Source organism: Centropristis striata, chromosome 19 (assembly GCF_030273125.1).
Source record: "Centropristis striata isolate RG_2023a ecotype Rhode Island chromosome 19, C.striata_1.0, whole genome shotgun sequence".
Taxonomy (NCBI): Eukaryota; Metazoa; Chordata; class Actinopteri; order Perciformes; family Serranidae; genus Centropristis; species Centropristis striata.
In genome coordinates this window covers 13348016-13373574 of record NC_081535.1, presented here as the reverse complement: position 1 = coordinate 13373574, position 25559 = coordinate 13348016, and the positions used below count along the sequence as shown (strand labels likewise).

The following is a 25559-nucleotide window of genomic DNA, read 5'->3' as shown; positions in this document are numbered from 1 at the left end:
GATCTAAAGTACTGTGTGCTTCAGAAAGTCTCTGTCCTTCCTGCTTATATTATAAGCCTATATATAATATTTCAGAATATCCCCAATAATCCTGCTGTTTCTGAACTCAGAGCAGCAGCTGTGTGCATTACAGCACTTGCCATGAAAGTTAGTTTGGCCATCTGACCCTGCTGAGAGATGGAGCGGGTCGTGTCGGGGTGGATTGGGGGGGAAATATGCAAAAATAGAATGTGACATGGCCCCACAAACAGTAAAAAAGAAAACATGTAACTTTGTTTTCTCATCAGATTTTGAAGCAATGAATTCCCAGTGTTTTCTCTTTTAATATTTTTTTTCTGTTTGTCCTTTTTTAAAATAGGTGTTTATTTTGTTTACTTGCACATCACATTCCTGTTGTTTTTTCACTCTCTCTGTCTCTGCGGACATTAAATGGGCCATATTGCACCCTGAGGCTTGTATATCCCCTGCTGCAGCCCAAAGTCTGCAGAAGGGGAGAGGGCGAGAGAGTGTTGGAGGGGAAAATGAAGAGAAAGTGCTATAGATTTCAGGAAAAAAAACATTTAACAACGCTGACATATGTTGTTGGGAAGAACCAGCCCCAAATTTGAGATCAAAACATTAGAATTTCTAGTAATCATCGTAGGAAATGAGAAAATGTAAATAGTGTAAGTGTAGCTGATAGTTACACCTGATAATGAGCACACTGGATCAGCAGCACAGAGGTATAAAAAAGGTAGCAGAGGAGTTAAAGCAGCCAGCCGATGTTGAAGAGGAGCGGGGGGAGGATGGAGCGATGGAGTGAAGATACTTTGCCTCTCCCTGGAGCAGAGGAGACAGAGACACAGATGTCAGAGAACAAAAATTCCCCAGAGAGAAGAGGGCAAAAATCTGCTCATTTCTCAGCTTTGCACTGCGGAACACAGTTCGTGAGAGCTCCAGCGTCTAATTAGCTTCATGTATTGACATCATTACACACTTTTGCCCTGCATCCCCGGACATCTGCTGTGAGAATTATGACCCTAGGTGTGCAGATGGGGTGAGAGTGGAAGATTGTCACGCTTTTATTTATTTATTTATTCTTTTTTAGCTTCACTGTCACTATTTTCAGTAAACAACAGTCAAATATACCACATCTGGGCATCATTTTTATGCTCAGATTGTGCAACAATGGCGTGTGTTTTTTTTATTTGCACAGGTTAAAAACAAATAAAGTAAATAAACATTCTGAAATGTAGTGTGCTGGGAGAAGCAAAAACCCATTTCATTACCAATGCATTATGTCAAACAATACTGACATTGTGAAAGATAGAGAAAGTATATTGTTTGACTTGTAATGTATTTTTAACCAAATTAGAACATATTATTCCCTAAGTAATACAGATATACCAATCATAGTGAAATCTTTGGGTCTATGACTAGATTTAGAAGATCAAAAAAACCCCTACTGAGAGAGTACATCAGTTTGAATACATGATTTAAAATTACTGGACAGATAGATAGATTTTTTTCCCGATTTATTTCAAATCATTTGGTACAAAAGTGCTGATGTCCACAGCAACATGACAGTTCTTTTGCAAATTTCCTTTTTGTTTTACTGTGGATTGTGGAACATTTCCTCCTTTTTAACATAGCTCTGTTTTCTATATCACATTTCACTGTTTGTTTATTTCCATGCTGACTAATGAATAACTGGTGCCTCCGAGTTAATTCCCAAAAAGGTTATGTTACTATTCATAGCTCCAAAGACCTTCTAACTGCTGAAGTGTGCAAAATGATGTCACTTTGTCTTCGTTTTTATATAATCCTTTAAATCCTGGTTTCCTCTTTTATTTTCCCCTTATCATTAATTTACCTTCTGGTTAGTCTATTGAGCCAGTTTTGAAATTGTATTTAGTCTGATAAAAAGGAGAGTTTCACTTCAAACATGCTTTAAAATGACCTCTGTCCACTTCATCAATGTCACAGCAGCCACCTGTTGACTTCTGAGTCAATGTGTTTATTGTCTAACATCAGTTGATGCTTGTGAAGTATTTAAGGATGTTTTGGCAGAGCTCAAATGTGACTTCCACAGTCATAGAGCAGAAAAGGAATATTAATGAAGCCCTCATTACGTGGGGAATTATCTTTAGTGACGTGCGTCTTGATGAACTTTGCGCGTGTCCTGCGCGTGACACGAGCAGCGCAACACAGTGCTGTCATCCAAAGTTAGAGGAGCTCCTGTGAAGCGTCAGACTGACCGCCTGGCTGCCACATCAGCCTGCACTTCACAGTCACCCTCACTCCGCGGACTGCTCAGTGATGCTCCAGTGCGTGGACGTGGATTAGAGAGTGGGGGGTCCAACACCTGCACGTGGCGAAGGGACTGCCTTCTTTTCCTTTACTCGACCTCCAGCCTGCAGCAGCTTCACTCCGCCTGCCAAGCGAGAGAAAGCGAAACCATGAGCTCCTCTCTCCCAAAAAGCGAGTCCACTACTTCTCTGCTGAGATCATCGGGGCTCAACCGCAGGTCCGCGCACTCCAGCAGCGCTCCACACGAGCACCGGAGCCACCGCGCACATCACCATCACCACCATCCTACCGGAGCTGGAGGCAGAGAGGATGCGGGCTGGACGGAGGACTGCGAGACGAGTGCGCGGAGACCTCTCTGCCAACCAAGACATGCAGACTCCAGAAATGTGGCAGATCACCGGGTGCAGAAGAGCCACTCTCACCGGCAGGATGACGGTTACGCTGAGGAGGACGTGAGACACAAGACAAGTCGGCATCCCAAAGAGCGCAGCAAGTCCTCCAGGTCCAAACATCATCACCATGATTCTTCTCGAGGTGAGCTGCCTCCTGCAGCGCATCACACCGCGCAGGACAGGAGGACCTCTCCAACTCCGTCTTATCCGAAACAAACGGACGATGCGGCTTTCTTCTTCGAGCCCAGAGAGAGGGTCATCACCGGCTCGTCCTCCAGCCTCAGCTCTGATCCACCAGCGACCAGCGCACCTGTCAAAACCACATCCAGCCGCACGTCCAAAAGACTGAGCGCAACCCTGTCTGAGTATGACTCTAGTCTTCATCCCATAGTGAAGTCAGTGTTTGGGCAGGTAAGGAGGCATGGAGAGGAAATTTTACTTTAGAGACAGTTGTATAGAAACGTTTTTTTTTTATTGAAATGTAGAAAAAAAAAGAAGAAGGTCGTTTTAAATCGGAGTTTCTCAACATTTTAGATGTCAATGACCCCTAGATTGATTTAACGGACCTCCTTCTGAAAATGTTTTGGTTGTGGGATCAGGATCAGTTGTTGGGGAGATAACGGAGGAAGAGAAACCGATGATCCGAATAGATTCATAGATTCATACTCACATTGGGCCTACTTTTATTGTGAATTAAATAGTATAAATAAACTATCCCCCTCAAACTTCCTCAAGGGCCCCTGGTTGAGAACCACAGTTTTAGAGAATGTGCTGCTCAAAGCTCAATGAAACGCTGTAATTTATAGGATTTTTTCATCACTTTATTGTTATTACAGTTTATTTTATCTTTATAGTTTATATCCTTCTAGCCCATCATGAATTTAAATTCAGGGCAAAAGAGCTTAATGCTTGGTAAATTTTTCTTCCTGGATAAACGATTTCTAGTGATTTTGTTAATCAGTACGTCTTAATTTACGGTCAATGAAGACATCGTTTAGCACAAAACCCTTGACCCTTTACATAGGTATTCTCCATTGCAAATACCATTCTCAGCCTCTTCCCACATCCACAGATTCACTCTAGTGTCTTTGTATACTCAGTCCCCTCCCCGTCCCCGAGTTACATTTATTTGACATACCATGTCTCAATGGGCTTTATGGCCGCATCAGTTCATCTGTAAGAAAACAAAGTCTTTGGACAGTTTGTCCTTAATACATGAAAAATGTGGGAGAGGCCAAGCAAAGACAGATCTCTCTCTACAGACCGCTCAGGGTGCAGTTGGAGCCATAGGTGGGGAAAAAGCAATTAAAAATAAGCAAGCTAATTAATAATGAGAGTATAAATCCAATATCAATGATGGGGCAGAAATAAGCCAAAATCCAATCTTCACACTAATCCCAGTATAAGAGGGACATGGTGTATTCATCTTTTACTCTGTCGACATTATGTTTATATTTGTAATTAAGTGAAATTTTGATATTCTGCTCCTTATTGCAACAAATCCTCCAAACCATATGACCACATATGTTTGTACGTCCCCTTAAATAACAGGAGCGATTCCAAATCAATGCCCACGCATCCTTATACGTTAACAGTCACTGTTTGAAACACATCGATAACGTTGTGAAATTTTGTCAGATTTGGCCAACAAAACTACTTTGAGGTCAGGATAGAAGTGCATATTTAGGCATTACAAAAGAATGATTTTAAAGTAAAGAAAATTGCCGTAACTGCCCAATGTGACGTAGTTAAGTTGGTGTTGAAAACGTAACTTCAAATTACAACTTGACTTTTGGTTTTACACTGGACACAAACGTCAGTCTCCTGGTCAAAGTCCTGTTTGTTTGACTTTCACACCTTAAGTGGACTTTGTCATTCTTTAAAGCTCGTTATTCATAATAACTACAGCCACTAGAGGGTGCTGCTCACAACAAACATTTATAGGGTTGTTTTGGGGAAGGACAGTCTCCTTTATTGCCAAATTAACTATAACTGTAGATGCTTATTAGAAGTGTATCACAGCTGCAGAGCTGAACTCGACAGCAGCTGGAGTTTACATAGCTGAGGTGCAGGTGAAGCTGGAAGCCATGTGTGGCTGGACCTCCAGTCACCCCCAGTTGAGCAGATTAAAAATGGATGCATGTATTCAGTCCAAATCTGGCTCATGTGTGTATATATATATATCTGATATCCATCAGTTTCGTGACGGAGGGGCAGCAGTCTGTCATGCATCCCAATATGAATACAGCTGCTTTCATTGTGCCTGTCACCTGAGCGACAGCAGGGGGATCAACTTTCCCACTGGGTGGAAAACTTTTCAATGATGAGAGCTTGTCACTCAAACACACACACACACACACACGCACGCACACACACACACACACACACGCACGCGCAAACACAAACATGGACACACAGGTAAGTACACCATTTATATACTGATTCACATTGTGGTTACAATTTAAGATGTGAGTAAGATAAAGGGTGTATCTCTTCTTCCCTGCATCACCTGTTCACCTACTAATACACCAGTTGTCTGCTACACTTCTCCTGTGACACATTGTGCAGTCGTACAGTACAGCAGTCTGTCTATTCCCTCTCATCTTTTTCTTTTGTCTCATTGAAATCCTTCTCTCTCTGCGTTGGTGATAAAAAAGCTCAAGAGGAGACAATTACCTCCCCGAACGCTAATGTGTTCCAGAAATAACTCCTCTCAATCCAGGCCAGAGCTTCAATCAGTCTTAGGGGTTCCAGTGAGGCGAAATCCATGCAGCGGTGTGCTATATAAAGGCTGCTGACGTGTGTGGAAATAGCAGATGTTTTGTCATTTCCAAGTCTATGAGTGATGTCTTATATTTTCTATCTGAAATTGTTGGGAGTTTTTGGGGACAGCGAGTATTGTAATAGTGTCACTGTATATTTTAATAGTTGTGTTAACACCTTTTGAATGATTTTTCATGAGAAATGTGAACAAATAACAGGATAACTCACTCACATTAACATCACATGAAAAAGTTTAGCTCATCACTCAGAGATGATGAATGTATATTTTGTAACTGAATCATCAAGTGTGAAAAGAGGACACGTTTGTTTACTGTGATGTCACCGTGAAGTTAAGTCAGCCGTCGATAGATGTCCGAGTTGACGCCACTTTTCGTTTGTGTGAAAGAGAGGATGTAAGATGTATATGTGGGAGTGAAAAGAAAGAAAATGATAGAGGAGACTTTTTTTGCACCTGCTCAGCATCTTACCCAAGCTGTTTCTTTTTACTGACCACGCAGTCATAATAACACGCCTTTGATGGTCCTTGAAAAGATGTGGCAGCACAGCGCAGAATGTAGGGTGAGATATTGCACACTATAAACTCCTTCATTTCATATTTTCTTACATAACATCAAGATCTGCATACAGTTCCCAGAAGAACTCGTTCGCTGCCAGTGGAAGAAGCTAAAAATAGACCATCAAGACCTGATTACGAGAGACTGGAGGAGGGCAGAGTGTTTGGGTGTTTTTTATTTGTTTGTCTTGGAGAGAATATTCAAATCCTTTTGGCAAAAGTGCTACCTGACAGCACATCTGTGAAACAAGCGATTAAAAAAACAAACATGTTTCTGTCATGTGCTGACATGTTTCTCCGATCAATTTATAATCCATGCTTTCATATTCATAAAATGGATCATGGTTGAGGCTCGTGTGGGGGTTAGAGAAAGGACAAATGTGAGCTACGGATAGCTGCTTGAGTATGTTCTGTAGTTTGGTGCTTACAGATACAGGAGGTTGTGATGTAATGATTTCTTAGTTAAAGAATATATTAATTGTGAGAATTCACAAATTTAAGTGCTCATTTCAGGTTCATACTTGTATTTTGGGTTACTATTGGAACATGATACATGCTTTAATGTTACCATCTGTCTGCATCATTTTAATGTCTGTCTCTTTAAGCTCTTTAAGCCCCTCCTTTAAAAAAAAAACAGTCCTCTGATTTTTGTATCCGCACTCCCATGGTCTCTATTCCGTCTGACATGACAGGAACTGAGTGTAGTAGCACTTTTTACCGTGAAAAATTAGCACAATTATCAAAATTTAAAAAATTGGACCAATTTTACCAATATTAAAGATGTTAGCATGTAGCTACATGCAGTTGCGGTAAATGGACTGCACTTATATATTGCTTGTATCCAAAGCGCTTTACACTACAGACTGCGCTCATTCACCCATTCACACACACATTCATGCTGGTGGCCAGGGCACACTGGTGCCACCTGCCACCATTGGGAATTCATTCATTCACTGATGAACGCAGCATTGGTGGGCCATTTGGGGTTCAGTATCTTGCCTAAGGATACTTCGACATGTAGGCTGTCAAGATCAGGGATTGAACCACCAACCTTCCGATCAGTGGCCGACCATTCTACCAACTGAGCCACAGCAGTTACCAACACATGCATCAGATTATGATGCTGGTGGTCAGTGTTCCTCACCGTCAGATATGGACGCACGAAGAACACTTAAGCGTCAGTTTTGGACGCGACAGGAAGAGCGTGTCAGGTTGTCACATGCATTGTGAGCTTTTTTTCAAAATGAAGATACAACAAAACCACTTGATTGTTAGGAAAAAAGATCAGGGTTAGGGTGAAAACAGACTACTTCCATGGGGCTCAGCTGGTAGAGCAAGAAGTATCCTGGCCAAGATACTGAACTCCTAATTGCTCCCGATGCTGCGTTCATCAGTGTGTGAATAAATTCCTGATGGTGGCAGGTGGCACCATTTAGGCTGTATGAATGTGTGTGAATGGGTGAATGAGCGTTGTCTGTAGTGTAAAGCGTTTTGAGAGGTCGCAAAGACTAGAAAACAGCTATGTAAGTCCATTCCACTTTAATACCACACACTGTTGACTTTTGGTTTCACACCAGACACCAGTCTTCTGGGTCAAAGTTCTGGACACATTCTTTATGTAACTTGTACACTCATTGCTTAGAACGTCTGATAATGATGCAGATGGGTTTACATTGAACCTAATGGAAAGCCTGATGCGTCTCATATAGACGGTAACCTTGGATGTCCTTGGAAGTTGGAAAGTGTGTTCAGATGGTTTTAAAAAACTGTTTTTGCTCACTTTTAGATGCATTTACTGTGTTATTTGCAGCTTTGGCCACATTTAATATGAACATCTGACATTGTAACATTATATATGGCAGAAAATAAGAAAAGCATAGGTCCCCTTTCACAAAAGCCATTATTTCTGCACATTCAGGCCTTTAAACTATCCAGGTTACAGCAGACACCTTGATCAAGGACAGAGCATGAAGAGTTTTTTGTCCCAGTAGAAATTCTGTTTCTATTTTCAGAGATTCTGAACAATCACTACATTCCTCAGCTTTTGTGACCTTCAGTGACCTTGTTCTAAAAAACCCTCACTGGGAATCCGGAAATGTGTTAAACACCTCTTAATAAAAGAGATCTATTATCTACTGCTGAGTGATTTATTATTGGGGAGATTATTTTCTTTTTATATTAAATTCAGATGAAAGAATATGTGAATCAACCAGCAGAGGGAGCAAGTACCGTTTCCACTAATAGGTCTGAACTCAAGGAGTGTGTAAGTGAGGGAGATTAACGGTCCACTGTGTGTCACATCAGTGAGACAGGAGAAGTGAAAGGGTAGGGAAGGAAAGAGATGGAAGCGAGGCAATTGGATAAATCAGGAGGAGGACATAGAGTAAAATAGAAAGTGCTGGCAGACTTGATGATTGTTATATAAGACAAACGCTCATCAACTCTCACGTCCCTGCTCCCAACTGACAGCTCTGGAGACAATGTGAGGAAAGGTCTTAAAACACAGATTAGTCCTTCACTTCCTCTCTCGGTTTTCCTGTTACTCTGATGTTTCCTGTCCACCATTCCCTTTCCTCTTCTCCTTTTCTCTCATAAATCCCTCACGCTTTTCCTGCTTTCATCTGCCAGGGTCACACTGACCTTGGTGACATCTGAGGAGTGAAAAGAGAGAGGAGGAATGCATAACAAAAAAAGAGAAAACGAGTAAAATAAGGACAAAGAGCTGGGAGGAAACAAGAGGAAAGAGATCATCGTATTCACAGCATATGCCTCCAGTATGTCTATTTTTAGCCACAGATGGATATTTTTATATCTGCGCTGGCAAAGAAGGAGGTAGAGAATTCACTCTTTGGTTAAATCCCTTTTTTGAGATGAGGATTAGGCAGTGAAATGTAAAAAGCCTGCACAAACAACTGCACGTGCTGCAATTTTAAGCATGTGCATGATGATGCTAAATATTCATGGAGAGACCTGAGGCTGAAAGAGAAAATCGGAGAGAGACGAGGAAGTGAGACAGAGGACGGGATAAATGAGTCAGAGGAGAAACAACAGAGGTTCAATTGACTGAAATGAGACATGTCAATAGTTTCTCCCTGCTGACGTACAAGACTTTTAACCAGACTAATTGAACATGTAGTACTATCTGAAATAACTGTGCAAAAAACAGAATAATCCGCATGAAAACGGGCAATTTTCTGATTTGAATGAATTAATCAGCCATGGGATAAAACTGTGACGTCTAAGCCCGAGCTCAAGAAGATGACGCAAGTGCGCATTGTATGTTTGTTTTCTGCAGACGTCCTCTGATGACGACAAAAAGACACGCACAAGAAAATCTCATGGTCACTCTATTTATCCTTTTGTCTCAGCATGAGAAACACTGGGATGTGAAGTCAGTAGATTTAGAGAGAAGACCACGTTTGACCGTGACATAGTTGCACGTCATTCCACTTTGCAAATAAAACACACAAAATCATGCCTTATAATAGGAAAACAGCAGTTGTCAGATTGATGATGAGCACAAGAGAGCTTGTCATTGCAACCATCCTTTCACTCTCCCTCCTACATCTTTCACTTCATTTAACACACTTGTGTGGCAGTGGAACAGGATTATATTTGACCTCAAATTCTTCATTAAAAAGCAAAAGTATGGACTAATATTTACTCTTTGTGTGATCTTCCCGTCTAGTAAATGCATATATACATTTCTCAACATTGTGTGTAAAATTTATATTTTGCACAAGTAATGCTCCCCAATTAATGCTCAGATATTCAGATGAACGCTCTCCTGACATGTTGGTGAAGTGTTGTCAGTGCGTAGTGTGTAAGTCGTTATGTAAAGGAAATTGTGTGTGAGTGGGAAAGGGTGAGGAGAAGGATACAGCCAGAGAGAGGGGGGAGAAATGGATCCCATGCCCGTGCACACTATAGTCTGACATTATGAGAGCTGACGGCTCCTGTGTCTGACGTCTGATGTGTTCTGAAGTTCACAATGAGCCTCCGGTGAGAGGCTGGGTGAATCATCCGCAGAACAACACAGAGGAGCCGCAGAGATATTGAATGGGAGCGAGATGTGAAACGACTTCGGCGTGAATGTGTTTATTAAAATGGGAGAGAATAGCAAGGTCGAACAGGAGAGGGAAATAAGGATGTTTATTAGTGTTGCAATGGCCGCCGCTAAAGTTTCCTCATGCTGCTGGTAAAAAGAAACAACTAAAATGATGGTTTATGCTGTGTGTTGTGGTTTGTAGTTTTAGACAGTGGTGGAAGAAGGACTCCTTAAAGTCCACCTCCGCTTAAAATATGTTTTGCTTACTGTTCATTTGATTGTTTGACTGTGCTGAGTGATGTTTGACACTAGAAGGCTGTGTAAAACTTTCTATAAACACTATCTATGGTGCTTTATGTGGGCGTTTATAGTGATTTTTTTATGACTTCGCTTATAATCACACATAAAATCATGGAAAAAATTAATAGACCGCACTTTTTTTTTCTTCAATTCCTTGTTTGCTTTAATTCCTGGTACAACTAAAGGTGCCTTTGTTTGGACAGATATAATTATAACAACAAAAATAGCTCATAAGAGTAATGTAAGAGCTGATATCTAGTCATTTTCCATGGTTTTGTTGATAATAACCAAAATCATAATCAAGACAACAACAAACAACAAAACTGAAGAAAACAAGGGTGTTCTAATCATTTTTTCCATGACTGCATCAACAGTCATAAAACTGTTGTTTAACACGGATTCCAAAAAAGTTGGGATGCTGAGTAAAACTGCTGTGTAACTTTTTAAATCTAAGACAATAGGGGTGTGCATTGGCACTGCCCTCACAATTCGATTCGATTACGATTCACCAGGTAACGATTCGATTCAATTCGATTCTACGATGCATTGCGATGCATCACAATTATACTGCACACAACACTGTCATCTCCCTCCGCCTCAGCCATCTTGATTGTTGTTGTTATGAAGCCGCCGGAAGTAATTGAAACTTCACGGGGCAATTGCTCTGTCACTAGTTTGGAGTTTAACACAGTTTTAAACTGGAGTTGTAGTTGCCCCCACCAGGCTTGGAATTTCGTCATTTTAGGCCATTTGGCTTTCCTGTTCACACTTATTTTAAGGGCACAAAGGCCACATGACAGGGCATAAAGGCTGTTTGGTTAAATTACGCTGGTTTTACCTTTCAGATTAATACCTTAACATTCTCATTCACCAAGAAACATTAATGCACAATATATTAAATATATTAGAAAGGACCTTTTTGGAAAATGACAAATGAACCTGTTTTGAAAAGACGGCAAATGCATATATTTTGAAAAGATGGCAAAATGAATCTCATGCCTGAGTTCATCTAAGAGTAAGGAAAGAAAAATGCCTCCTCCCTGCCATAAGAAAGGAACCTGCTGAGGTGAAATCTACATCAGCTAAATGTCGACCCCTTGTCCCTGAGCTAGGGAAGAAGTTAGCGCTATCCCAACTAGCTAGCAATGCTAGTTTTCATGATGCAAAAATGTAACGTTAACGAGTCGACTTTAAATAGGCAAATACAATGGTAATTACCTATCAATAGTACTTTCTATAAAAACGTAAATGTTAAGTTCTGTCAAATACTACCACATACTTCAGATACAACATATCAAAACAGCTTGTCCTGCTCAACACATGGCTCATTTGAATATTCAAATTAGCCATGTGTTGATGCACACCTGCCATAATCGATTATGCCACATAGATGCTGAATCGTGCATGCCCTGCATTGCGATGCATCGCCGAATCGATTATTGTTGACACCACTATAAGACAAGATATTTAATGTTTAACCTTATCAGCTTGACAGGCTTCTGTAAATATCTGAATTTGATGCCAGCAACACATTACAAAAAAGTTTACAACATTACAAAAGTTGGGGAAAACTGAGAAAGTTGTGGAACAGCTTAAAAACCCCACCTGTTTGGAACATTTCACAGGTAAACAGGTTCATTGGTAGCCAACCGTTAAAGACATATCAATTTAAAATGGTTGTCCATGCACAAATTTTGGAAATCATTTGGACATCATGTCCTCGGGGCGAGAGAGGAAGACAACCATCCACATTGTTCCAGCGCAGCCAGCATGGATGTGCCTTCACAGATGCACATCTGTGAAGGCACCTTTAATACTGAATGGTACATGCAACATCATGTTTTTGGCGTTTTGACGTTACTGCTTATTTCAGCAAGACAATATATCTCAACAACCCAGTTCATTTCCTTCACACACGACTAGTGAACCTCCCAATAAACCATCCTTTTAGTTCTGTATCTTTTCCCCACCCCACAACTATAATAAAGAGAATATTATGGAAAAATCGCAGCTACTAATCTATGAGCTACTTCAGCACCAGAGACAGTGCCATGGATTTATCAACACACATTTAGGCTACTGATATTTCTGAGCCATGGACGAGTGCACAAACCTCAATCAGATAAAGGATCAATGAGTCAGGGAGACTATTCAAACAAACAACCCCTCTTCCTCTGCACTCTCCCTGAGAATGGAGAGAGGGGTGGCAGATTAACAAGGGGCTTGTACTTTGGCAATTTTTGCTTACAAAAGGGATGACATCCTCCCCCATTCCCCCTCAAATCGCCTACTGCCATTCGGTACATTAAGATATAACAATTTTTCTTACAACTCCAGTTTGGACGTTGTGTAAAATATATATAAAACCAGAATTATTCAAATTCAGAATTCCGTTTATCCGTTTGAACATTAAGTCTTGTCTTTTTACTGTATTAATATGAATGCAGGTCAAAAAGGATTCACAAATCATTCTGTTTTTATGAACAAACTTTTTTGGTATGGTGGTTGTATTTTACAGGCTGATCATATTTTTTGCACGTGAAATCAAAATCTGCAAAGTAAACATCATTGTTAAATAAATGAAGTGGAGTGAAAAGTGCACTATATCTCTCTGAAATGTAGAGGGGTAGAAGCATAAAGTGGATATGCTAAAGTAGAAGTACCTGCTGTGTAAATAATAAATACATAAGTACCTGTACATTGTTACTTTACACTGCTAGCTTTTGAGCCGTTTGATCTTTACACACTTTCTCAGACATAGCACTCTACAATAAGTGTGTGTGTGTGTGTGTGTGTGTGTGGAAGAGGCTGAGAGAGAGCATTTGCCTCACGGTGTGTGTGTGTGTGTGTGTGTGTGTGTGTGTGTGTGTGTGTGTGTGTGTGTGTGTGTGTGTGTGTGTGTGTGTGTGTGTGTGTGTGTGTGTGTGTGTGTGTGTGTGTGTGTGTGTGTGTGTGTGTGTGTGTGTGTGTGTGTGCGCACGTGTTGGTTTGCATCCTTGCTGGTTCACAATCCATGTGTCATTTCTTGTGCATTTTGGCTTTGATCTGAATCCGGAGCCCTTCGAGCTTAACATGACATTGTGTTGCTCCTGTGTGTGTGTGTGTGTGTGTGTGTGTGTGAGAGAGAGAGAGAGAGAGAGAGGGAGAGGGAGAGGGAGAAAGAGGGATGGATGCTGGGGGATGAGTGGGGGAAAATGTGGGAGAGTAGGGGGTGAAGAGTGAGCGTGTGTTATATTTTTAGCTCCACAGCCCCACATCCTTGTGTGTTTAATCGAGTGAATGTGTATGTGTGTGTGTGTGTGTGTGTGTGTGTGGTAGTGGTGTGTGTGCCTGTGCGTGTGTGTGTGTGTGTGCGTGCATGTTTGGATTAGTGTCTCCAGCGTCTCGCTCAGGGGAAGGTAATATGCTTGTCCGAACGAGCTTCTTCTGTCACATTCGCATAGATGGTTTAAAATTGTGGAGTGAGCGGGAGTAGGGAAAAAGAGCGAGGGTAAAAAAGGGCAAGAGACAGACAGACGGACAGAGAGAGAGTTAGAAAGAGGGGAGGGAGAGAGAGAGAGAGAGAGAGAGGGAGAGAGAGAGAGGGGAGGGAGGAAAGACACTGTATGAGAGAGGATGGAATGAATAAGCAATCTTGGTTTTTCTACTCCTGGCGCTTGCATCTCGGTCTGATCACATGCATGCTTCCTCTCCCTCGCTTATCTTTGTGTTGTTCTGATCTGTCCTCTGTCCCTGTTTACATATTTCCTCCTTTGTCTCAGTGTCCCTCCCCTTGTGCCTCCCGGCGTCCTTGCCTCTAGGTCCTCCCTGTACACTCCTTCGTCCTCTCCCTCCTACCTTACCTTTACCTCCTATGATAGCTATCTCTGCTCCTCTCCCTGCCTTTTCCCAAATGTTATATTAGTTAATGACCCACTGAACCCTCTTTCCCTTTCTAGTCACCCCTATTCCCATGCATGCCTGGAAACATATGCAAACACACATGCATACACTTACCTACAGCCACACTAACACAGACACGGGTTAGAGAGAAAACATAAAACAAGGAGGATTTTTCTTTGCAATGGGCAACTCTGTAAAGTCGCTTAAAATTTTCACCAAGAAGGTAAGGTCCGCTCTGCTGTGGTCTCCTTGAGTCCCCTGACTGTTGGTGCATGTTTGTCTCATGTTGTGTCCCCAACTTGACCAAAGGCTAATTGACTGGACCTTTTCTGACTGAACCCTGTGTACTGTCTAACTGATTATTCACTAACCGGCTGTCTTGTACTCTTACTGTGTTTTGTGTTGCTGGAGTTCAAGCACATGGGAGAATATTGGAAGAGTTTTTCAAGGTGAAGCTTGTGTCTGGTGCTATAGTTTTAATGTTGGGAACTTGTCTTTATATTGTTTCGGACTTTGTTGAAAAGTCTGCATGTACTTTAGGAATTGCATTTAAGGGCTAATATGACAATTGCATCTTATTAAAAGTCTTCTTTCTCAATAAGTTCCCTCTGTGCTCATTAGTGCATGGTTTTATTCCCTAGAAACCCCATGTGAGTCTTTTAGACAGAGGTCAGAGTCTGCGCTGCTTGTGCTCGACCTGTTTTCTGAGGTGAAGTCAGTGAATTTGGATCGTGTCACCAAACATTAGAGCGGGTCAAATCTCACAGCGATGCCACCTTACAAGCCAGAGGAAGATTTCTACCCTGTTGAAGCTGCACTTGCGGGATGTGACCAGTCAGTGGAAATGTTGCAAACAGGTGTGCTCTTTCAGCTATATCAGATTCTATTAGCCCAGATGTACAGCTGGTATTGAGGCATTAAGAGTGCGCAATTGAGTAGCGACGAGTGAATAACCTTTTTGAAAAGGTCTCAAGAAGATAACCTTCGTCCGTGCAATACATCTCTTACATCTGTGGTCCTCATCGAGTCAGCGTATGCTTGAATAGGCTCTCAGTGTAGCAGGCAGACGTTCCCACAAATAGATTTGCCTTCATATCAGCAGCTGCACATCCTTGAGGAAGCACAATATGACATGCAACTGTTGATGCCATCTGTACAGAATGTGTTGGAGAAGTTCTTGTTCGACTTCAGCCTTTTTTTTCTTTTTTTCTTTTATGGTTATATAACTGCAAGCGCGTGGCTTCATAGTACTTTTCTGGCACGATATACCCACAGACAGCCCTGCTCCATGCATCACTTGCTCGGATTACCCAGTGGGCATCCGTTCCTGTGGTGGGGACTGTAGGAATGCATGAACTGGCATGGTAACAGATGGAATGTGAAGGTCATTTGTAGAGAATATAATACGGTGTATATTTGCATGTAGTATATGCATGCATATTAATATTTCATCATGTTTGCATGAAGATGTCTTATGGTAGCTGTAAAAACATTTGAGGTCGGGTACTGGCTCATGTCTGTGAGATTTAAAGCAGCAGCAAAGACGATTCTTGGTAATTTGCTGTGACAGTGAATCCACTCTGGTCGCTTTTAGCTGGATTTTCCTCTCCTGAGTTGCATGTTGCATGGCGGTAATTGAGGATTTAACCGACTTTATTATGTTTTATAAGTAAGAAGAGACCTTACTGCAGTAGATAGTCACAAAGCATGAAAACAGTCTCTTGTATTCTGCATTTAGCCTCAAATTAGGCTGCTAGTTTCTCTAATGCAAATATTAGTCAGAGCACTGGGTGGACCTTATTTGGTTTTTCTAAAGGAGGCTTTTTAGGTCCACTGGCTGACAGTGATTCGGCTGTTTTTAATTAACCTGTAGCTCTCTCTGTAATTAGGATGACTGCCATGAGAACAACTTTTGCCCCCTGGATGGTTGGCTAAGGGGTGATTTATAATGAAATGGCTGGTTGAACTTTAGCCTGATCTTCTGGACAGCACAATTATTCTGTAATGTGCACCAAAGAAAGACACAGAGATTCACTAGCGCTATTCATTGCAGACTGTGTCATTAGTTAGAATCATACTGCTGTCAGTTAAATGTCTTCTCATGTGAACTCCATTATTTCCTACTACTGACGAATCAGCCATTAGAGGATTATGTATTATATATATTTTTTATTAGGCTCAAACTTAGGTCCTATTTTTGTAGATCTGGCCATCAGTTATTATAATATACTATACAAAGTCGAGTGGGGGATGAAACATGAGCAGTCAGTAGATCTAAAATGAGCATGCTACGTTTCTCAGATTCTCTGAGCTGTTTCTGTCTAATAAAAAAAAAAACTCTGTTGCATCTAAAGACAAGGAAAATAGTCATCAGAAAAGTATCTTTTGCGTTTCATTCCAAATCAGCTATCATTCTTCAGCTAAGTGAGAGTGAGCAGATAAGAGGCGGAGTTCAGCGTTTGCTCATGAAAGAGTTAACTTAGACAGACACTTTGAGTCAGGAGTTAACCTGGCTCTTATGTCCAAGAATTAATTCTTGCTACAGAAAGATGAAAACCTTACACAGCAAGAATCTTTTAGCACGATACGAAAGAGCAACAACCTGAAATGGAAGTTTGAAGTGTCAATGGCAATGACAATCCAAAGCAGCGGTCTCAACAGTTAACCCATTTAGGCCTAAAACGCCGGGAAAAAATGCCTGTAAAACCTCTACGTAATTTTAAAATAACCCTCTAAAACCTGAAGTTTTTCTGGAAATTCAACAGAAGTGTCAACACCTACTAAATAATTTTTGCCTTTGCAGCAGATAGAAATGAAATTCAAAAAGTATTTGAGAGCTTATACCTGTTATATCTAACCTCCCTCCACTATAGTCGTCTTCCACCATGATTTCAGTTCTGGAAAAGTCCCATGTTGCATTGCGACACTTCCACATGTATTATGATGCATTTCATTGGCCAAGAGGACAAAAATAGGTGGAAAAAACTACAAATACTATAAAACGACGTATCCGCTTTCCCGGCTTTAATGGTAGAATAAAGCAACATCGCTCCCGGTTTTAATGGTAGAAATGTGGTAATGCTTTCCCGGCTTAAATGGGTTAAAGTGGATGTACACAACTCTCAAACTGGCGGCTAGATTAACAGTGTTAACTCCACAACATGAACAGTTTTAAAATTACAAAAAAAACAACATAGCTAACCTTGTAACCTGAGGGGGAACCTGCTGGTGGCCATAATGCTTTTACGACAACGACTTATGTCAGGGAGGCATCATCAGCATTAACCATCGTATGAACACACAGGGACTCACATCAACTAACATACACGTGAAGCCGGACCGGCTATCACAACAATTTGTTGTTATTCGTTGTCAACAAAGAACATAGAAGCTTGGATTAAAACACACATGGAGGGAGTGTGACTTTATTCTCTGGTCAGGATGCCTTACTCCACTATATCTTTGCATAATAAATAGTTTTTTACTGCTATAAGGACAAGGTTGGACTCACTCCTGTTTGTGAATCGAGTTAAGTCGTCGTTCTTTTAGATTTTCGTTCAAAATTCTCAAATCTAACATTACTTGAATGTGAACTAGGAAGTTGGTCTTTAAACTGTCACTGTTGTTTACTTGCAGTTTGGACTCTTCTGTTTTTCCAAATGAGTTTGGCTAGTCTGAGGGTTCCTGTGAAATGTTTGTTGTATATGATCATCTGACTGCTTGTGTTTCTCAACCTGTCCAACTTTGTTGTAGTGATGTTGCTGTTTTCCCAGATTTCAGCAATTACTTTGGGGTGTGAAATTAGAAATAGTATTAAATCATAAATATCCTTAAAGGCAAGAAAATGTGCAGCTTAACATTAAAGAAAGATTTGAGAGGCTGTCATTGTGACATAGGCATTGCATTTTTGCTATGCAGTAAACTCGACATTACCATTTACCACGTGATGCAGAGGTTTGGTTGTGTTCTGCTGTGCAGGTCAGATTCATAGATGGCATCAGTTGCTCTTGTCATGACAAATTACAACCTCTCCTCTCTGACTAAAGTGCTGTCCTCCATCCTGACTGCCCTGACTCCACACCTATGAATGACAAACATATGTCCGTCACACCCTCCATCACACCTCCTTGTTGACTCCATGCTACCACAATCTGAGTCACGGTCTCTACCCCTGTCTTTGACCCTGCTGCCATGTCTGGCCCCCCGCCCCGGATGCTGCTCCAGGACCAAAAGAAGAACTACAAAGCAGTGCAGTCCTGTGAGGAGGGGGGTTCTGGGGGGGCCTATCTTGAGCCGCTAGTGGCCCTGGCCCAGAACGGAGCCAACATGCACAACGTACTGGGGCCTGCATGCATCTTTCTACGCAAGGGCTTCGCTGAGAGCCGGCAGGCTGTACGTAAGTCCAGACAACATCATGTGCATGCATGCCAAGAGATTAGCACACAACACCGCACACGCACAATAACAAAAACACAGATAAATATGTGTAGTAATCACCTCTGACTGTTACATCAGCATGTAAATAAAGACATAAAAAGATGGTATTTTTAGAATATGGAATCTTTTTTTAGTCTTTAAGTCCTTTTGATAGCAAGAATACTGAATGCAAGGATGTGTGTGTCTGTGTGTTCATTCATGCACACCAATATTTATACATCAGTCATAAACATTGGTGGACATTTGTAGCAGGATGATGGATTATTAAAGCTGGGTTATGGTGATGGCAGATATGCTCCTTACATGACGATTATCTTCCTTAGTTTATTTCCAGCAGCAACAACACGAGTCAACGTCTAGTCATTAAAGAAAACAGTGATGTTGAAATCCTCAGTGTATACGACTGCTGTTTTACTGACTGTTCTGATGACAAGCTCTCACATGGTTGTCTGTAATGGATGCAGGGGTTGAGATTGAGTCATTTTAATTCAGCGGACCAGAAAATAAAGCAACTGTTACGTACTTTCTGTTGTCTATGCAGGCCTATCTTACATCTTATCTTGTTTCTGCTGTTTTACATTCACCACAACACATAATGTGTTTTTCTTCCAACAGGATGCCAGAGTGCCAAGATTCTGCATGTTTTCTGATCTCACTGATAAGCTCTTCCTCTCTGGCTGGAAGGGAACCTGCAGACTCTTGGCACTCTGCCGCATTTATCTACCGATATTTATTTTTCTACAGCATCCTATTGTGTGAGGAATGCTGCGTACTGGCATGATTTTAAAAATATCAGCAGTGTTTGGATCCTAACATTGCACTGTGATCTTTCACAGGACCGAGAGTTAAGACCCGAAGAAATGGATGGTATGGCGCATTTTCTGGAAAATACAGAATGAGAAATAAAACATTGATTTTCAAAATTATCCTCAGATAATTTTCACATTGTACCGCCCTCTCCATTGCTTTCAGAGTTGCGTGAAGCATTCAAGGAGTTCGACAAAGACAAAGACGGCTTTATCGGCTGTAAAGACCTGGGAAACTGCATGAGAACTATGGGTTACATGCCAACAGAGATGGAGCTCATAGAACTGAGCCAGCAGATCAACATGAATTGTAAGAAAACTTTATCTATGTATACATATGTGTGCATGCTTATGAATTATTATCCTTATTTCCCTCTGACAAACAGTAGAAATCAAGTGTGCATGTCATCACTTGCAAAAGTTTAAATCCGGAAACTTTCATGTTGTATTGACAAGCTAATGTGAAAATCACAGGATTTTGAGATCAAAAATCCATCTTGTCTTGTCTAGGCTTAAAGTAATGCATTTGTGTCAATCAGCGACCTGTGTGGAGGTATTGATAGTTACAGGAATGGTTTAGATGTGTGTGACGTCCAGTAATAAGACAAGACAATATTTAAAACTTCATAGGCATGAGTACTTTTTGTGTGTTTTGGCTACGCCCACCAGTTAGTTCCCCTCGGACTCTGTTCCCATACAGGTACTTTTGTAGCAGCTAACCAACGGAGTTGGAATGTGACAACTCAACTCTTTTTCAAAAAAGCAACTAGCGACAAATCTAGCGACTTTTTCTGTTGTTTTTGGAGACTTTTGGAGACTTGTTCCTACTCTTCTTAACGAGTAGCAGGTGCCATCCCAAAGCACTCACAAGCAGCCCAGTCCTCCCGCAGCAGCCTCTTCCAGCTGCAGTCAGCAGAGCAGGAGCTGGTAACCCCTGAACCAGTCTGCAAATGAATCACGCATGCGGAAAGTCGCCTCCTCAACTGTATCCAATCTGCGTCGAATAGTCAGTAGCGGCTCTGTAGCAGCTCAGAAAAGTACTACCTAAAGTAAAAAAGAAAAGTACCGAATAGAAACGCCCTATGGCGATGATGATGTAGATGGTGACTGACAGATGGACCATCCTGTCTTTTTCCAAGCAGTTTCCAATAACTGCTTCTCAGATGGTTTGGTTTAACAAACCATCTTGCAGTGTCAGGTTAGATTTTGGCGGCCCCTCTGGACAAAAGCGTGAGGGCCAATTCAGGATCCTTCAATTCTCTCTATCTGTAGATTAACCAACCAAGGTCCACTATCACTGTTCCTTTTTGCTTTTTTTTGGTGAGTCAATCTTTTTCTCTTTGCTGATCCCACTGCAGTATCAGCTATGGCCACATAATATAACTTTAAAAACAAAATTCTCTAAAGAAAATGTAAACAGAGGCTCTTCCGGTCTGAACGCCATAAATCCTTTTGTCTAATTTTGCGGGCAGTTGGACACAGAAAACAGGCATTAAGAATAACTATACCGAAATAACATCTTACAGTTGCTTTAAAAACAGTTCTTAGTCTTCAGCATCACTATTCATCAGTTGTGTACAAAGAAAAGCTATGACTCTTGTCATGTTTTGTTTCTAAGAACACCCTGAAGGTTGACCCAGTTTTCCCTTTTCAATCTGTCCAACAGTGGGAGGACATGTTGACTTTGAGGACTTTGTTGAACTCATGGGTCCCAAACTTTTGGCTGAAACTGCGGACATGATCGGGGTGAAGGAGCTGAGGGACGCATTCAAGGAGGTGAGGAGATCATGAAGTAGCAAACTGAGTTCAAAGGCAGCATTAAGTAGAGTTTATTATACAGCATTACCAAAAGACTTTATGTCAGAAAAAAGTGACAATATTCTTAAGGATGTTCTACCAGTGTTTGGGTAAATTAGTCATGCTGACAGTGGTTGGTACAAGCTTAGGGATACATATTATTAATGAGGAAAACAGAATTTTTATTATAGCATGAAATTATTCTATTCTTTGTTTATGTTTTTATCTATTTGTTTCTGTCCTCTCATCCTCAGTTTGACACTAATGGTGACGGCCAGATCAGCACAGCAGAACTTAGAGAAGCAATGAAAAAACTTTTAGGACAACAGGTACAGAGCTGCTGGGAGACTCTGTCCTCCTCTCTGTAGCTTTCTATCAATCATGGTGTCTGTCTCAATCTTATCTGTTTGGGGTGTGAACGTTCACACCTTCTCCACAACCTGACTGTTTCAGGTCGGACACAGAGACCTGGAGGACATCCTACGAGACATCGACCTTAACGGAGATGGGCATGTAGACTTTGAAGGTAAAGAGTCTTATGCAGTGTGTGACACTATGATTTACATTTCATACACACATTTCACAGTGTGCAGAGCCTGGAAATCAGACATGCTGTCTTTATCTGTTAGTGCCTTTATAGTCTCTCTCTTAAACATAAACACACACACATTTCAAATGAAAATCCCAACATATGTGCTGACATTCCAGCATCATGCAGATAGTGAGGTGGGGGGATGAAGGCAGTAGGTCTGTCTGTCAGATTATCTCCATACCAAGGGATTATGGCACCTCATAGATTACCCACAGAGAAAAAGATGCACTCAGGCTGTCAGGGATGAAAATATCAGAAAGGGCTGCTGTTCTCAGTAGCACAAAAGTACTCATAACAACATAATTTCACATGTGCCCTTCATTCTACAGCCATGCCATTAGTAACAATGTCCAAGCAGCATTTCATCGAGTAAGATTGAAAAAGGACATTTTATTGAGGAGTGCTGGGATGCATTTAGATAATAGGTCACATAATTAAAGGTACTTTTGAGATCGGATGTATGGCAGAAAAGAACCAAGTCATGTCCACCTTCAGTAAAAGTGCCTACAAGGTTTATTAGTGAAATATTTGGATTCATGACTGTTACTTAGAAATATTTTAAGGAAAAAAGGTGAAAATGAACTTTAAATGATCAAAATATTACTTTTACAATTACTACCATACTTGGTAGTGTTTTGTTGTGCATATTTGTGACCTTAACCTTGGTGGTGATTGTATCCACCTGCGCTCCAACTAACTCCCTCGGGAGCTGTCTGGCTCTTTAGCTGCTGAAAACATTCCACTATGTTCACCAGCGAGTCTCTGTATCTGTCTGTAGTTTGGCCATGATGTCACTGCTGTGGCTAATAGGCCGCCGTTATATGGCTGCAATTCTGTGAATCACTATCCTGTTTTGTTTGCAAACCTGTGGGCCTCTAAAGCCACAATATAAATGTAATTCAAGGCTCTAGAAAGCTCTAAACTCATATGAATATTGGCCACCGTGAGCTTTTGCAGAAGGCTATACTACAAGCATAATTTTCTCTCAATCCATGATACCCTTTGATGATAATGACACATTTTATTGTATTTTTGTCAGATTCTCTTTTAAGGTGCATTTTCCAGTATAGTCGAATAAGCGGGATGTGACATTGTACTCGAGGCCACAACAACACGTGTCATTTTTAAAAGCCAGCCAAAATAGCGAGAAGTCGCAACAATAATTTTATCATCAATCAATAATTTTATTATCATCCATAATCATCGCCGCCATGTGCATGAACACAACGACAAGAAACACAGCAAGCTCCGCTCCTTCCATCTCTGCATCTCCTTCCTTATTGTTTACATTTGGCGTTGCTAAGCGATTACGAAACGATCAAAAACCATACGTCACCCCCGGAGTCTGGTAAATCCCTCTGGGTCCTTTTTTTGTAATGGAGACACGCCGAGTGAGCGGCCAATTGAGAGGGTATGGCCTCAAACTTTCAAAGCGGCGACTTTTTACCCTAATGGAAACGCGCCTTTTAGACTCTTTTTGAGTCCATCTTGGATTTTTTTGGATGCTTTACAGAGTAGGAAGTTGTTGCGACTTTTTCTGCAAGATCTTTCACCATTGAATCAGGCTTTCACCATCTGAAGGGACGTGTCAATAGGAACATCCTCACTCTGAAATGACTTGTGATTGGCCAAAGTCTCCCATCATGTGCCAGATTTTCTAATACCTGAAAACAGAACCAAGAGGGGATGCAGTCTAGTTTTCTCTCAGACCACTTGAAATACAATATGCTGAAAGGTTATTATGGAATTTTTGACCGATGACGGCAGAAGAGAAAAACACCTACACCAGCTTTAATGAAGCTCTTTTTATGTGAAATTAATAGAAATGCATGACTTAGAACTCAAGTCGTATGACGTTTATCCTATATAAATAAATAAAGCATTGTAAAACAAATTTTCCTTTTCTTTAATTCACAGAGTTTGTGCGGATGATGTCCCGATGAGCTCCCAACAATAAGTCGACATGTGGCAACACGACATGGATGCTCTGATGGTACGGGAGGAAGAGTAGAGAGACCAGTACAGAGTTCTGATGGATCTTGAACTTTTGAACTGTCAGTGAACAGAAAAACAAAAACATATCAACCCTGCCCTGAAACTGCCATGCTGAAGCACAAAGGCTGACGACTACAGCCAGGAGCGACACTGTTGATCATATGCTGCTGCTGTTTCTTAGAACATAAACAAAACCAACAGCTGCGTTTTTGACTTTTACAAAGTATATTTTAAAAAAAGCATATTTTCCTTTAGTAATGACAACATTTCTAATGCTGATGTGGCTGTTGACTCAATGGGTAATGGGAGGTTTGTTTGCTCAAACACCATGTTAATAAATGTAGCAATTCAAAAGACATTTTCAACAACAGCTGTATGCCAGCAAACACCCAAACCAATACAGCACATTCCTCTGAGGACATAAGCACAAATATAATATGGCAATATGGAAATATTTCATGTGATCCTGTCAAAGCTGTGTGTTTGTGTTTTGTGCATACTGTTGTTTCCTGTTTCTGTAGGTTTATCATGTCCCATAAGACTACCCTGGTTAAGGCGAGCCAGTAATTGTTTTGTAAGTTTGTGTAATGTAGCACTGATGCAGTTCTTCTGACTTTAATAACATTATGCCTATCTTACTGTGATATATATGTAGTTTTCAGTGTGCATAAGACTCCTTCAACTGCAAAAAATTACCGAAGGAAATTCTTTCTAGTTACAGTGAGTTTCTGATCTTGACTACTGCGATAGGCCTTTTTTTTATTACATGTATGTTTTATTATTTCTGAATATTACTCTGCATGAATACACACAGTTTGACAGATCATCAATACTTAAATGGTATGTGATCAACAGAGAGAGTTAAAAATGTACATGAGAGAATCTGTTGCTTTAATTTTTATCAGACCTTTGGTAAATTTTTATTGGGGGTTTGTGAGTCTACAGAACAGAGCTGAAGTGACTTTTACTTTGGTACAACATTTACACTTTTAACTTTAATACCTCAAGATTAATTGAACAATCAACCTCATCCATGAACTGCCCCTAGCATATACACTCTAATACCAATTGCTTACCCTCTTTTACCTTCATTATGTATATTTATAAAGAAGCAGCATTTGCGTCTTTATGAAAGAAAAAAAGCCAAAGAAAGTTTACAAAAACATTATTTGAGTCTTATTCAGTGTATGTGTATTTGATGTGTGTTAGAAATATGATCCATTGGATTATATTTTAAAAATGGCTGCTTAAAATTGCCCTTCCTGGATCCTGGGCAGCTAAATTATTGGTTCATAAATGGACATGGGGGTATATGCATGCTATAAAGTTGAGATATTCTTCTAAAGGGAAATCTTACTTTGTGATTTTACTTGTCTTAAGTGTGTAAACTATGCATGTACGAAACAACTGACATTTGTAGCAGAATATATAAAAATAAAGGTTTTTATTGGAACTTGAGAACAAAAGCAGTGTGTATAAAAAAATTTGTGCAGTGTTGTCAGCTACATGATGAGGACACTTTGTCTATGGAGACATTTGAGTACATACCGCATTTCAAGAAATCCCTTGGACTCTTAAAAAAAACAAAAAATAAGACCATGTGTGTTTAAATCCAACACAACAGGCATATGGGAGAGTTGAGCAAAATCAGAAACATCTTCTTAATAGGATCAAAATAAACTTG

General features: G+C 40.8%; 1 protein-coding gene across 4 annotated transcripts; it reads left to right on the top strand.

Annotated features, from left to right (window-relative positions):
• The first annotated feature begins 2229 nt into the window (after nt 1–2229).
• cabp1b (calcium binding protein 1b) lies at nt 2230–24390 on the top strand. Of its 4 annotated transcripts, none has more exons than XM_059357917.1 (8): nt 13939–14471; nt 18473–18640; nt 19522–19552; nt 19658–19801; nt 21158–21267; nt 21543–21617; nt 21742–21814; nt 23798–24390. In XM_059357917.1, the coding sequence occupies exons 1-8, from the start codon at nt 14430–14432 to the stop codon at nt 23821–23823; spliced, it is 669 nt and encodes a 222-aa protein (XP_059213900.1). In that variant the 5' UTR covers nt 13939–14429; the 3' UTR covers nt 23824–24390. The 4 variants fall into 4 exon arrangements, with proteins under 4 accessions (XP_059213899.1, XP_059213900.1, XP_059213901.1 ...); XM_059357918.1 differs by having other exon boundaries at nt 13939–15612; XM_059357916.1 differs by lacking the exons at nt 13939–14471; nt 18473–18640 and adding an exon at nt 2230–3092.
• The last annotated feature ends 1169 nt before the right edge of the window (nt 24391–25559 follow it).